General features: G+C 41.6%; 1 protein-coding gene across 3 annotated transcripts; it reads left to right on the top strand.

The window, feature by feature from the left end:
• The first annotated feature begins 435 nt into the window (after positions 1–435).
• On the top strand, positions 436–10,271 carry csf2rb (colony stimulating factor 2 receptor subunit beta). Of its 3 annotated transcripts, XM_076085065.1 has the most exons (17): positions 445–507; positions 1,767–1,799; positions 2,205–2,303; positions 2,425–2,628; positions 3,234–3,351; positions 3,466–3,647; positions 3,778–3,932; positions 5,049–5,190; positions 5,466–5,598; positions 5,689–5,843; positions 6,391–6,524; positions 6,601–6,775; positions 7,005–7,101; positions 7,299–7,365; positions 7,463–7,542; positions 7,692–7,872; positions 8,544–10,271. In XM_076085065.1, the coding sequence occupies exons 4-17, from the start codon at positions 2,523–2,525 to the stop codon at positions 8,940–8,942; spliced, it is 2,124 nt and encodes a 707-aa protein (XP_075941180.1). In that variant the 5' UTR covers positions 445–507; positions 1,767–1,799; positions 2,205–2,303; positions 2,425–2,522; the 3' UTR covers positions 8,943–10,271. The 3 variants fall into 3 exon arrangements, with proteins under 3 accessions (XP_075941189.1, XP_075941180.1, XP_075941172.1); XM_076085074.1 differs by lacking the exon at positions 2,205–2,303 and having other exon boundaries at positions 436–507; XM_076085057.1 differs by having other exon boundaries at positions 446–507; positions 1,767–2,303.
• The last annotated feature ends 3,838 nt before the right edge of the window (positions 10,272–14,109 follow it).

Below are 14,109 nucleotides of genomic sequence, written 5' to 3'. Positions count from 1 at the left end.
ATTAACCACTGATACTTGTATTTAGATAACAAACCTTCAGTAGGTGTATTATGAAACCAAAATCCTTTGTGACACCAGAGAGATAAATAGTTTTTGCTTTATTGCATTTCAACAGGAAAGAAAACGTGCCCGTTAGTGGCCTGAGTCCGTTAAAACATGCTGTAGCAGGTATCCTGGTTCAGCAGGCCATAACAATTAACCACTATTACAACTTTTTAGTACTTGTAATTGATGTTTTTTCCACCTTCTGTGCCAAACAGTGCTGGCAACACACTGTGTTTTATAGGTTTCCAACATATGTCTTTAGCTGTTTCTCCAGAATACAGCAACAAAATGAAGCGGCATTACAGTGAACTTGACATTAATGGACAGAAAGGGGAAACTGAAGTCGTCACATAGGAAACTCCCACAGAGTTTTCGACAGTGTTGATGAGGAGCCGGCTGACGAGAAGGAAGCGGCGGTGACAGACGGACCGAGAGAAATGTTGAAAGTCTTCATTATGAGAGGTATGTGACTGGAAGATTAACTGGACATACAAGAGGACTTTTAGTCAAGGTTGTTGTACTTTGAGCCAATGTGTCATTTCACAGCTTGAAATTGTCTGAATGCTGTAAAGATCACCTGATGTCTCAATAGAACTGTGATATATTAAAAGAAATATTCATACAAATATAACAATATGGAGGTAAATAATCCAGCGCCTCTAAAATCATTTTATATATATCTCGTTTTTCACATCACAATTAACAAAGTTAAAGAAAGCGTTACTATTTTTCAGTAGATATCGCAGTAATATTGCTTTCGCGAATTCTCAGAACTCATTTTCGATCATGTTAGTATATCTGAAAGGAGGAAGTCAATGGCAACTGGTCCTGTATTAGAACTGATGTGTTGACATGAAATCCTACATGTTGACATCCTGTGACTCAGATATGACTTACTTACAGTGAATTTTCCTAATCAGACGATAATGTTGTAACAGAGTGACGCGGGAAGAAATGGTATTAAGTGTGCAAAGAGCAAAATCAGTTTACATCATTATACATCAACGTGATTTCTTCATATCTTCTCAGATGCTTTATGCATGCTGCTATTTGTTTTCCATCTGCTTGTTTTTGGGGTTGCCTTTGATCTCAGGAGTCTGATGGTTGTTCTCGTGTCAGACCTGCCGTTGTGCGACCTGCTGCACTACATTATTTGGTTTCAAAGTCAGCGTTGGTTTCCCACCTACTCCTGAAGGGGCTTTCCCCCCAAACCTGCTACCGTAAACAGCAGCTACTGCAGAAAGGCAGAAGTGGAGTCTGTTAAGCCTGAGTGACCCTTAAATCCCCCCCCCCCCCCCCCCCCCCCCTTTAGGTTTATCATTATTCTAGAGCGCTGAGATTATCTCTTCTTTTTCTTTAATTTCGTTATACGTTCACGTTCTTTTTCTTGAATTGCTTATTTATCGCTTTATTTGATGGTATTATATCTTTAAAAAAGGTTCTAAATACACTAAGATTTTGCACAGGTTGAATTTAAATATGTCTTATTATTTGTGTCCCTAGGATCTACAATAGAATACAATAAATATACAATATCAAAATCATTGTGAGAGAATGTTTTTATTAGAAAACTATAGAATTTAATTTAATTTAATTATCTTAATATTCAGTTCCTGTCATCGAAATGAACATTCAGAATTGTGGAGATTGTATTATTTGTCATTGTATTATGATTATCAGAAGCCGATAAAGAATCTTGTTCTTTTTTTGCTGAATTTTAGGGTGCAGGATGGATTTCAGTTCAGAAACTACATGTAAGTAAAGGTGCCTTTGGGTGCAGATAATATGAATAAGACATAACCAAAAGCCATTAATAGGACATTTATAAGTGGAAATACAACTTGCATCATGCTGGTGAATAATTCGATTTTAAAAAGAATATATTGGACAAAATACCTAATTCCAATATTATGTAGTCCATGAAATTTGGGCAAAACTAAGAGAATGTTTTCATAGTAGGCCTACTGTACCAGCAGTAACACTGGTGAGATTTCCATTAACTGCGTTAGACGCTGCAGTTTGAACATTGTAAGCATTTTCTCCACAGTGTGCCAGGCTGTATATGTTAACATACAGTATATTAAAGCAGTCTGGTAAAAATGCTCATCCGTGTCACCGGTAATCGGTTCTATCTATTTATTGATGTGTTTGGACCCCAGTGACTGTGTGTTTGGTCTGTCACATGTGAGAGAGAGAGATAAGAAGCAGGCGGATGCGTGGTAACATCCCACAACAAGCAAACTAAAGCAAAAGCAGAAGTGAGTGCTGGTAGTGTGGTCATGACTCATTTCTTCATTATTTCTAGTAAATGCACTAATTTTCTCACTCCCTCTCCCCTCGCTCTATCTGTATACGCCCGACTTCTCATCTCATTTACAGACTTCTGGATGATGTGAATACACACAGGAACGTTTCCCGAGGCAGAGTCGGAAAAACAAGGGGCCCCCCCCCCCCCCCCGCCCTGTCTGTCCCCAGGAATGATGCCTCTTTTTTGGGTTGTGCTTTGGTCCATGCTCCCTCCTCTGGCTCTCTCCTGTGGTCCAGACTGTTGTATCGTCCACGAGAGCAGCGAGTTGCAGAAAAGTAAGTCTCCACAGTATTCTCCTGGCACCATCAGGATTCTTTAGGATTTTTTTGAATGGAACTATGTACATTTACTCTAGAACTATAGTTGACTACTAATTAATAGTTTCAATGCATGTCCTAAATCTCAATAAAAATTGGATCTCAAAAAGATATCATACTTGAGTAAGTACTTGTACTTGGGTATTTCTATGTTCCACTACTTCCTCTCCAATGTTTTAAGATACCGAAGCTCATTTATAGAACATCATTAGATGTTGATTTAAATTAAAAACAGTTTTAAATATTTTTACTGCACAAAGATTATTAGGACAGAAATACCTTTATAATATTGAAGTTTTTTGATGATTTAATTGCCTAAAAGTAAAGCAGTTACCTGCACCAATAAAAAGCTGTTCACTCATTACGACACATTAATCCTAAAAAATATGTATATGTACTTACAATACTTCTATATTTTGACTTGAGAAAGAAGTTGAGTAACAGAGTATTTTTATTCTAACGGAGTATTTTTACATTGATATATAAACTCAAGAATCTCAATACTTTTTGTTACAATATCTATTCTACACAAAGCCAAAAACTCGTCTCTCTTCCTATACCAGCGTCTCCGTTGCTGAAATCCTTACAGTGCCACAACGACTACAAGTCTCATGTCCACTGCAAGTGGAGGGAACGCGCTAACGAAACACTGCAGCTCTGGTTCACGGAAGGAAAGAACAGGTAAGAACAAGAGCAGGGGGAACAGCGTTTGTTGAAGATATGGGATTATGGGGAACATTGTCATTTCGGCACCAACGTCTTCCGTCCCACAGCTCTGTGTCCGTGTCCTCGCAGGAAGCAGTGCACGCCTTACGGTGCTGAAGTACAGGATGCAAGCGAGCCCAGGACTGTCCAGTGTAGATATGAAACCCGTGTATTTTCCATTGGCATCGTACACACCGTCTTCTTCCTCAAGAACAAAACGCTGACCTTCTGCTCATCTGTCCCACACAAGCTCCTGGATCTGTCTGAGCACTGTGAGTTTACCCGTCTGTCATAGCGGTCACTTTTACTGTGAGGATAATAACAGAGAGCAATGATTACAGTTTCATAAGGAAATATTGACAGCGCTTCACTTGAACTGTTATGTGTGTCTGTGTTGTACAGTGAGAGCCCGCCCACCGGTGAATCTGTCCACACGTGATGCAGGCGATGGAGGCAGACGGCTCAGTTGGTCCAGCCCTTACCCCTCCTCCTCCTCCCTGAACAAGCACATCATCTATCAGCTCAGCTACAGGACAGACAGACAGGACAACTGGACGGTTAGCATATGTCTTACTCTGCTGCCAGCCTTTGACTACGAGACACATTACTGAAGTGACAAACGTTTTTGAAATCATGGCGTGGGTATTTAAAAAGGTCAGGAAATAGAGTGAAATGTCAAAATGGAGCATTAATGGACTCTTGTACAATTGCAGTCTCCAACATACTGTAATAACTGACATTTAAAGCAGCTTCCTGCTTTGTATTTAGTAGAAATAACAAAAGCTGTTGTCTGTAAATCATATTGGAGATCTCCTCTGACATAAAACTGTAAAATAGCATCCACTGCAACGGCCTACTCTGTAGTGATGCAAGCAGCATGCTAACACGCTCAGAATGACAGTGCTAACATGCTAATGTTCAGCGTGTGTAATAATTACCACATTCACCATCTTAGTTGTGCTAACTAAACTGTTTGGCTAAAAACAAAAGGCATTGTTGACTTTTAGCTCGCTGATAATGCTAATATGTGACGTGATCTTAATTATATATTATCGACACACACAGAAGCAGAAACAAAAACAGAAAGCACTGTTCCAAATATTTTTAAAACGATGAAATTGAATATTCTGTAAACTAACTTAATCTTATTTGTATGTCCTTTCTTCTGATAATAAAGACATCTTACATTTTCAAGGGTTTTTACCAACAAATCCACTTCAAGAGACGGGCCTTGATTTCTCTGTCTAACGACAACTTATTAGTTAGATGTACAAAAGGGAACACATAATAAAGAGAAGAAGAAAAAAAACGCTTACGTTTCAGTTTCAGTTTTACTATGGGGTATGGGGCTGGTGTTAAATATCTATAAATAATCATTCTTAACACAGTATAAGCACTGACGGTTTTGATTGCTTTTTGGTTGGGAGAGTGTTGAATTGAAAGAATGTATTGTTTAAACTCATTGCTAAAGGCAATAAGCAATGTTTTTCTTCTTTCCTGTGAATGTACATTCATTGTTATGGAGTTTGGCCATTATAATATTAAGAGTAATTGTGTATACTTGAGTGCTTTTTCTGTGTAGCACATAGGTTTTGCAAGAAAATCTTCACAATGCCAAAATAAATGCACAGCAGTTCCTGGAACTCTCACGCGTCTCTTTCCATTCTCTACAGACTGAGGACGTCACAAACACCAGTGTGAAACTAGAGGAGCGACTGTTGCTCCCGGGCTGCAGGTATGAGGCCAGGGTGAGGGCCCGGGTCAGCGTGGGTCAGTGGAGCGACTGGAGTCCTGTGGTGACCTGGCGCACTGAAGGTGAGTCAAAACCTAAAAGCAACCCATCAACTGCGCATACTTCTCTGTATGTGTACAAATTAGTTTTGTCTCTGACATTTCTGAGTGAAACCATTTGGCTCGGATTTTTTATGTTCCGGATCATTTTACTCCAGACGGGTCTTTTCCTCTGATGCAGACCCTGCTCCTTATCTCCTTTCCTCACATTTCTAATCTTCTCCCTCTGACCATTTTTCATGGGAGTACTCAGATGCTTTGCAGCTGCTGTTATTTGCTCTCTCTCTTTCTGGCTCTAGACACTGGGCAGTTTCCCAGTTTGCATTGCGTGCTGGATGGAGAGAAGGCGGTGATGTGTAGCTGGGAGGTGAGCAGAGAGGTGGATCACTTCATCACCTACCAGCTGGAATGTCGACACAACAAGAGTGGGCCGTAAGTGGACAATACCACAAGGTTGAGGCTGAAAGAAAATGCATCCCGTTATCATGCATTCATTCCCCTCCTTTCACTCCCTGCCTTCAGGTCCAAGAGATGCTGTGTGAACCCAACGGTCAGCTCTGACCTCGGCAGGGCTGTGCTGAGGTACAGCTGCCCACTGACTGTCGCAGACCCCGCACATCTGCTCGTGGAGCTCATTCCAGCACGCACAGCCAAGAGCTTTGAGGTCGACAAACACAGTGAGTGGACAGGAGACGGACGCGTTATACGTTCTAAGAGAGATCGAGAGGTGGAGGGAGTTGACATCACGTGTCCCGCTAAATTGAAGACACACACAGTAACACTGCAGGGAGCTGTGCAGACAGATACACAGCGCTGGGTAGAGCTGTGATTGAGGGACCCCACCTAGTGTTTGATTGGCACCACTGCATCCATGTCTGCTTATCACAAGACAATAAGATATGATCAGATTGTTTTGGTTTTATTATGTCATAAAACAACTTGCAGATAACACACAAAATATTCACCCCAAAACAAACAAAAAGACTAAATTATAAAAAAAAAGTTGTTTACGCCGGTTCAAAAACTCACATTTTATTTTACCTATGCTGGTCTATGTTGTGCTCAAACACAGCAGTCTGGTGTCTCACCATTTAGGACTCACCATGACTTACTGCTAAATACTGAACCCTCTCTAAAATGTCCTACACATGATTTGATTGTTTCAAAACAAAAACAAATCTTTTCCATCAAGACTGTGTGCTACAAAACTTTCTCGTTGCGCAGTTCGTCCCAGCCCACCGCAGCAGGTGAAGGTGAGGCAGAAAGACACCAACTGGATGGTGGAATGGATAAATCCAAGCACAGCTTCAAAACTCAGACTGTATTATCAGGTGTGCTATTACAGGAAGCAGGATCAGGTGAGTGTTTTTCCCTGTATTGCAATATCTTCATGCTAATGAACAGTTCATTTACTCCATACATGTTTTTTTTCAGGGATCGTGTGTCCTGCAGAACATTTCAGAGGGGTCCACGTCCCTGAGCATCCTGGGAGCCTCTCTGGCCCCGTCCCAGGACTACCAAGTCAAGGTCAGGTCGCTGGTCGCTCCCAAGCACTATGAAGGAATCCCCTCTGAATGGACCGATCCTAAGGACTGGACCTCGCAAGAGGGTACTTTACAATAGCAGCACAGGCAGTACCAAAATATTGCACATCTCAAACATAAAGAAACAGATTTCACCTATTTCCTGCGGGACTTACATTATATTATTGTGTTTTATTCATGTCCGGTTTATTCAAAGGTAAACAACATGGGGCCAAAAAAAAAACCCATCATAATACATACCATAAGAGATTATTATCAGTATCATCATTAATTCTGTTTTCTGTCCCCTGACAGCCATCTGGTCCCCAACAATGCTGATCTATTTCACCATCGGTGTGTTTGTGGCCGCTGTCTTCCTCACACTCTACTGCACCATTCCAGCTTGTCAAAGGTACTTTATGTACTTTAATACAAGCAATACCTCACATTACTTTGAACCTACAGATGTTTTCATTATGGAAATATATTGCCTTGTAAAACATTAAAGGAGCACACAGGCTTTACTACATACCAGATAAAGTTTCATAAATGACAGGACGTGTCGTTTTTAATAAAACTCTTTTTACGTGGTATATTTTGAACAAACAGAAGGGCAATTCTGTGGGTGGACTCAGTCCCTTCTCCAGGCAAAAGCAAAATCCTGTCCGAGATCAAGGTGAGACCTGATAATTCTACAGTTTGTTATAATTATCTCCATTTCTGGTGCATCAAGGAATGTTGTCATGTGTAAAACATGATGTTTTGTGATCCAGTCTTCCACCAATTGGACCCTTATGCAGAGTGAGAGCATGACCATCTGCAAAGTGATGTGTTTGGACAGCGTGTCGACATGGTAACGCACTTCACACTCGAGACAGATAATAATAACAACAAATTTTGCTGTCATGGAAGAAAAGATGTGTGAAATACAGCTGTAATAATTCAGGAAGGGCATGAAAGGATGAATTAATTTGTCTGCTCTCTCTCTCTCTCTCCCTGCAGCTCCTCAGACGCTTTGCTGTGGCCAACCAAGGACACGGAACAAAAGCGTCTGGAGCGTCTGGAGCGTCTGGAGCAGGACGAGGGCTGCTGGAAGTGTGATAACCTGCCCCCCCCTGCTGAGAAGGATAAACACTGTGACACATCCTCCATGAGCTTCAGCGGCCCCTACATCTTCTGTCAGGTTAGTTACTCACAACCAGTGTCTTTTGTCAGGTATCCAGGTGCTGAGAATTTCTAAATCAACTATGCAATAACTGCTGAAATACTGTCCAATAACGTATTCCTAAAATTGCATCAGAGTTTTGATACTTATTAAGTGTGTCGGCATTAAGCCCTTATCTGTGAGGTAGCTGATTCCTTCTTCTGATTTACCGATATTACCAAATTAAGAAATTATCACGCTAAATAAATAAATAGTAAACACGTAAAAATGTTGTGATTTTACGGTGGGTTATGTACTATTTATTGCAGTTGGAAGTCTATGTTCCAGGACAAGAAGTAGTGCGTCACATAACCCTCATAAAACTTTACACATTGCACAAACAAAACTCCCTGTTTTAAGTCTGTATGCTAAGCTAAGCTAACCGGCTGCTGGATGTGGTATCAATCCTCTCATCTAACTCTCGGTAACAAAGTGAAAATGATAAACTTTTCTTTTAATTAAAATTATGTCACATAAAATGTTATATTATGACTTGAGTACTGAGGAAATGTAGTGAGAACCAAAAGATCACCACTTGCACGGACTGTATAGATTAGCAAATGTTTAAAGGTTATCAAAGAAATGTTATTAATTTGTAAACTTTGCCGACATTAAGTGTCCCACTGAAAAGCATTGTTTCTATCTGATAGTCGTCAGTGGCAAGCTGCAAGTCAGCGGATGTTAAGTGTGAAGAGAAAGAGAAGGACCAAGAAACCCCATCAGACGACTCTCCATCTCCTTCGCCGGTGAATTTCGCCCTTTACGGGAACGGTTATGTGTGTCTGCCCGGCCGCAGCGTCTCCAGGTCCACACAAGATCTTGTATCTCACAGCGGCGCCGACGCGAACACACACAGGCTCGACAGCGCAGCGCAGGACCAACAGTGTCCAGACGAAACGGACGTGCAGCCGGGCCCCAACGAGGACGCTAGCAGCCATCAGCTTCCAGCCTACACCTCAGAACCTTTCACCCCCTGGCCTCAGGGGGGCACCGCACTGGCCTCAGGGTACTGCCACCTCCCCGCTGCTTTCATGAGAGCAGCAAAGTGAACTGAAGCAGGACCTATGAGGCTTTCTCAGCAGATATAACAAGTAATCAATCTGTGATTTCTTGTTTTTTTATAAGCTTTCCACTTTATTTTAAGCTACATATGCTTCCATGTGAACAAATGCATTTGCTGAATTTGATTTTATACGTTAGAAATGAACCATTTTGATGGTTATATCTGACCAAACATCGGGCTGGATGGCTGGACAATGGAGGGCAGTAGTGAGCTGAGCCTTTTGAGTCTACGGGATGGACTTCAGTAAGTCTTTTTTTTTTGGAAACTTCCTCACACATTCCAGGTCAGAATGAAATAACAGAAGCACCTTACACTCTGCTATAGTACAATACAACCGCCCCCCCCTTAAAATAAATACCTTTGTGAAGTTCAGACGGTTTCATTTCCTGGTCAGAGAGATTCATCATAATAATCACTTCCTTCCTTGTATATTTTTCCCAGACATGTAAATATGTTACTCACAGAATGTATGGACATGTCTAACACACACAGATTCTTAAGAGCTGTGTTGAAATGTAGCCCATTTTTATTCCTTCCCTGAATTCCCCGTCTCTCTCTCTCACAGCTGAGATGGAAGACGCAGAATTATGTCAACTGCATTTCATGGGAAAAGTGTGAAAGTTTGCTGACAGCCATGTTCGCTGCGGTCATGTATGCACGTTTGCACAAAGGTGTGTGAGTTAGGACCTTGTTGTTAATACTGTAGCCAATGTGTTGCTGAATGTATATATACAGTATGTTATATACACGCCGATGTGCTGCCATGTTGTGTGGCACCAGCAATGTCGCTGTGTGCAAGTCTTTAGTTGTCGACTGAGGCCTACAGAGACATTAAATTAAATGACAATGTACATAGAAAATGTTCAGTGTCAATACATGAGACTTGCCATCTTCTTCAGGTATGTTACTTACAGTACAGGCTTTATAACTGCTGATAAAATAATGTAAGTTAGCAATGTCTGCTGCACTTTTCTATTGTGCTCATAACTTAAACTATTTAAGAAAGCCTTCTCACCACAAACACCCAGACATAAACAAGGTGTTTAAAGTTTTCAGGCTGGCTGGCAAACTGCGTTGGCCTCTTAGTTGCCAGTTTATAATGTAAAACAAGCTAAAACTGATGCAGTCTGATGGAACTGTCCTGCAATAAATCCTGCCGCCACGAAGGCTGTAATGTTCAGTTTTTGTTGAAACTGTTTCAGAGAGAACTTGAATTGTATTGTGATCAGTGGTTTTCAAACTGTGTCTGTCATCATCATCTTTTAAAATATCCATCCCTCTTCTATTATAATAAAATGTCTCTTTGAAAAAGAAATGTGCATGAAAAGGGATTTCAATGAAAATGTTCACAAAAATAAGCCTCCAGGCGTTATTAAGTAAGTACAAACTCTTGCATGATTAGCACTATAAGATCTGCCCAGATTCAGGTAACCAAGCAGAAAGTCGTTAGGTTTCATAATCTTAAAAAAAAGAAAAGACAGCAGAAAAACTTCAAATGGGCCTAAAGACCAGAGTTTCTGGCTGAATCTGCTTAAATAAGGTCCACATTAAGTCGAGGAAGGACCAGAATGCCCTGAGTGTTCAGTTCTCCACCTCATTTAAGCCCTAAAGACAGGATGTCCTCACACTCTGATTGGTCAAGAGCTGAAACGCACCAAGCTGCTCTCAATACTTAATTAGGAGCCGGTAATCACGCTCTCAACAGGTGATCTGAATAACCCTCCAATCAACTCAGGGGAATTGTGAGATTCAGCTAAAATGAATTGGGGGAAAAGGGAAATGACAACAAGCACCAAAGAATGAGGGAGTGCTACAACGTGACTGAGCTGTAATGTTTCTAAGAGTCTTCTCATTTGTTGGGACTCAAACTGTCAGCTGCCAGAGTTTTCAGACATAAACTATTCTCTCCTTGTCTCCAATCACATTCACTGTGAACCCAACAGCAAGACCGTTACATTTTCTACATAATGACTGGACTTACCCACTGATGTGTCTATATATGAACAGGTGCAACATTTTCAGGTTAGACATAAACGTAGGCTACAGTGGCCATAAGGCCTCGTCCACACGGACACGGGTGTTTTTGTTAACAGCATATTTTTTCTCCTTCGTTCTCAAAAATCTCCAATGCCAAAAATTCTGTTTTCCCTGTCTAGTATCGTAGTTTCTGAATAACTTCACCCTGGCCAGGGTTTAACAAAAGCTCAGTTTTCAGTGACATAAAACAGCATTTGGGTGTGGACTACAGGCCACAACGCATAGAAAAAGCTAAAATGCCAGTGCACATGTGGCCTGGACATAATTTGGCAGCTGAGGTCTAGATTAAAGGCCTTTGCAGAACTGTGTATAGGCTCTCTCTTTCTCTAACATGCACACACATTGTAATCTAATTTATTGCTCTGTTTAACTGCACATCTGTCTAGCCTGACAGGGCTGTGCAGAGTATTCAGGGTCTGTCAGTTTATGGAAGCAAGTGTGTGTGGTGTACATGCACGTATGAGGTTGCAGTGCTGTAACACATTCATATCATGTGCATAAAGCGATGCACAAGTCTTTCTCGTCTCTGTAGAGAAAACACAATGCTGGAATTCCAGGCATGCTGATATCGACTTCCTGTGTTTTCAGCCCATCGCTAGGTACAACTTCCTGTCCGATGAAGCTGAGGAGCAGTTTGACACTCACAGACTGAGTCATGATGCCCGCGAAGGCCCTCACCCGCTCCTCTGTTTGGCCTTGACCGATTTGATGTGTTTTCCCAGCATTCCGGGTTTTTTCAGATGCTCAGCCCCCAAAAAAACAGTCACATTCCTCACAGTCTCTGTCGGTCCGCTATTGTTCCCTGTTAAGGAAAGGGTGAGTGAACAAGTGAAGGATTCATATTGATCTGAATCAGTGAAAACATAAAAGAAAGAACAACGGTGTGTGTTAATGGAAAGACCAGAGTAGATGTGTATGTGCTTGATGACGGGGTAGTTGTGTGCTCATCTGTGTACAACATGTCCCTTTCCTTTGTCGTACATAAAAACAGGAAAATCAAAGTGCTGGAAGGTGTAGGGAGTGCGTGGCTCCACACGGATGCTTGTGTAACCTCCTGTTCAGAGGCCTCCTGTTTCCTAACTACTGTACATCAGGGAATCCAGGTCATACCAAAACACAGACAGTAATGTCTTTAAAGGAAGTCTGTCAGGGCACTATACTATGTTGTTGTTGTTAATGTTAAAATACATTTCCCCTTTTTTCTGCTCTCTGTCTGAAATCAGTGTGAAATAAGCAGTCTTATAATATAAAGTTGCATGCTCTGTAACACAAGTACAAACTACCACCATTCACAGCATGGAGGTTTAAAAGAATTATGATTAATGACCTTTTCACTACTAACTCTGACTAAACAGCTCTTTTTTTGATGGAGAAACTTTGGAACAGAGGTTTATAGAAATAACAATGATGATTTCTCATTGATGTTTGAAAATGTGCAGTTTGACATTTTAAAAAATTAAGGGAGTCCCCCGCCCTCCGAGATAGGAGAAAAGAACAAGGATAGAACCTAAACAGGCTTTTAGTTAAATAACAATTGAAGCTGCTCCTGTTCTGAATGGATGCACACTCACAGAGGCCCACCACATGTTTCAATGCATGATTTCACACACACACACACACACACACACACACACACACACACACACACACACACACACACACACACACACACACACACGCACACACACACACACACACACACACACACACACACACACACACACACTTGTTTCTATTACTTAGGAGGACCTTGTATTCATTCATTCTCTAGAAACGTACCCTGACTTTAACCATACCCCACTTTACGCTTCACACAACCCTTTTTCTAACCTAAACCAAACTTTAACACCAACTCTTTTGGGACACACCGTTTTTCCTGACATTGGGACGAGTCCCCACAATGTGACTGTGAGACTTATGTCCCCACGACGTGAGTTAAACCACCAGCTGTGCTCCACCAATAAATCCCAACACAGATAACATAAGCAACCGGCTTTGATTGGAACTAACTAATGATAATGGTCGGGTCATGTTTGTAAGCTGGTTGGTCTTCCATAAATTGTTTGTAAGGTACTGGGCTTGATGGGTCACTATATTGTTCCAATGGTTGTTTGCTGGTTAGGTAACGGTGTTGTTTAGACCCAACAAGCCATATCGTCCTTTAAGGTCAATCAGTGAGCTATGAACCATCTCGTGTCTTTAGTCACGGTCTCTGGTCCCTCAGATAACCTCCCACTCTGTCATGGTGGTCGACCCCTGTGTGTGTTTGTCAAAGCCAACAAGCCTCCACGCACTTCTCTTTCCCGCTCTTGTTTGAAGTCCGCGGGGGGTGGGGAGCTGCTGGGACACCCGCGGAAACACAGGCATCCCACCTCCATGCAGAATTTGGAGATAGTCTGCTGTTTAGAGGTAGTACGTCTGTGTGAGATTGACAGTGGGGTAATGGGAAGCAATACATGAATACCAGAATACACACTGAATTTGCGTACAAGGGGGGTTAAGGGTGAGACAGATGCTAACAGCTGTCTTCAAAATTGTCATTTGGTACACACATCAAACCCAGTGATTAATGCACATAATATAAAGTGAAGACCAAGGACGCAGCTCTTTAAGTACTAAATGTGTGAAGACCGTAATTACATACATGTAAGTAAGTCCACTTTACTCTAAAGATGGTTTAAATCTGAGGACATTTATTGTGAAAGCCATTCCTCGTATGATTTCGTTTAGACGGTGGAGCAGATTCTTGACTAGATAATTAGCAGACAAACTGTGCAGCTGGCTGCTGAGTTAGGGAGTTTTTGCAGCCAAGAGTCATGTGGGTAAATGTGAAAAACCACAAAGAGAGCGTGTGCCAGAGTTCACCTACAGTACATCAACCTCCACTCTTTCTTTTCTCCCTCTCTCTCTTTTGTCAGATTGAACAAACCTCATTGCACATCACTGGGACTAACGCTCAATACAAGCCAGTGCTGAACTCTGAATTTAGGGAGCCAATAACGTCTCTGGAGGCTGCAGATGCACTGTGTAGACACAACACAACAGGCTTACTAAATAAATCCACCTGGGTTCACGAGGTGGTAGGAAAGTCAGAGAGTTCATGGTGTCATAAAAAG

This window comes from Anarhichas minor, unplaced genomic scaffold, assembly GCF_050575085.1.
Source record: "Anarhichas minor isolate MPS153535 unplaced genomic scaffold, ASM5057508v1 ptg000007l, whole genome shotgun sequence".
NCBI lineage: Eukaryota > Metazoa > Chordata > Actinopteri > Perciformes > Anarhichadidae > Anarhichas > Anarhichas minor.
The sequence above is the reverse complement of the archived record's forward strand: the minus strand, read 5'-3'. Positions and strand labels throughout refer to the sequence as shown.

Coding starts and splice junctions, on each gene's coding strand:
- csf2rb (XM_076085074.1), top strand. CDS start 2,523: ATGATGCCTCTTTTTTGGGTTGTGCTTTGGTCCATGCTCCCTCCTCTG. Junction 3,933..5,048: donor ACAGACAGGACAACTGGACG/GTTAGCATATGT, acceptor CATTCTCTACAG/ACTGAGGACGTCACAAACAC. Junction 6,525..6,600: donor ATTACAGGAAGCAGGATCAG/GTGAGTGTTTTT, acceptor GTTTTTTTTCAG/GGATCGTGTGTCCTGCAGAA.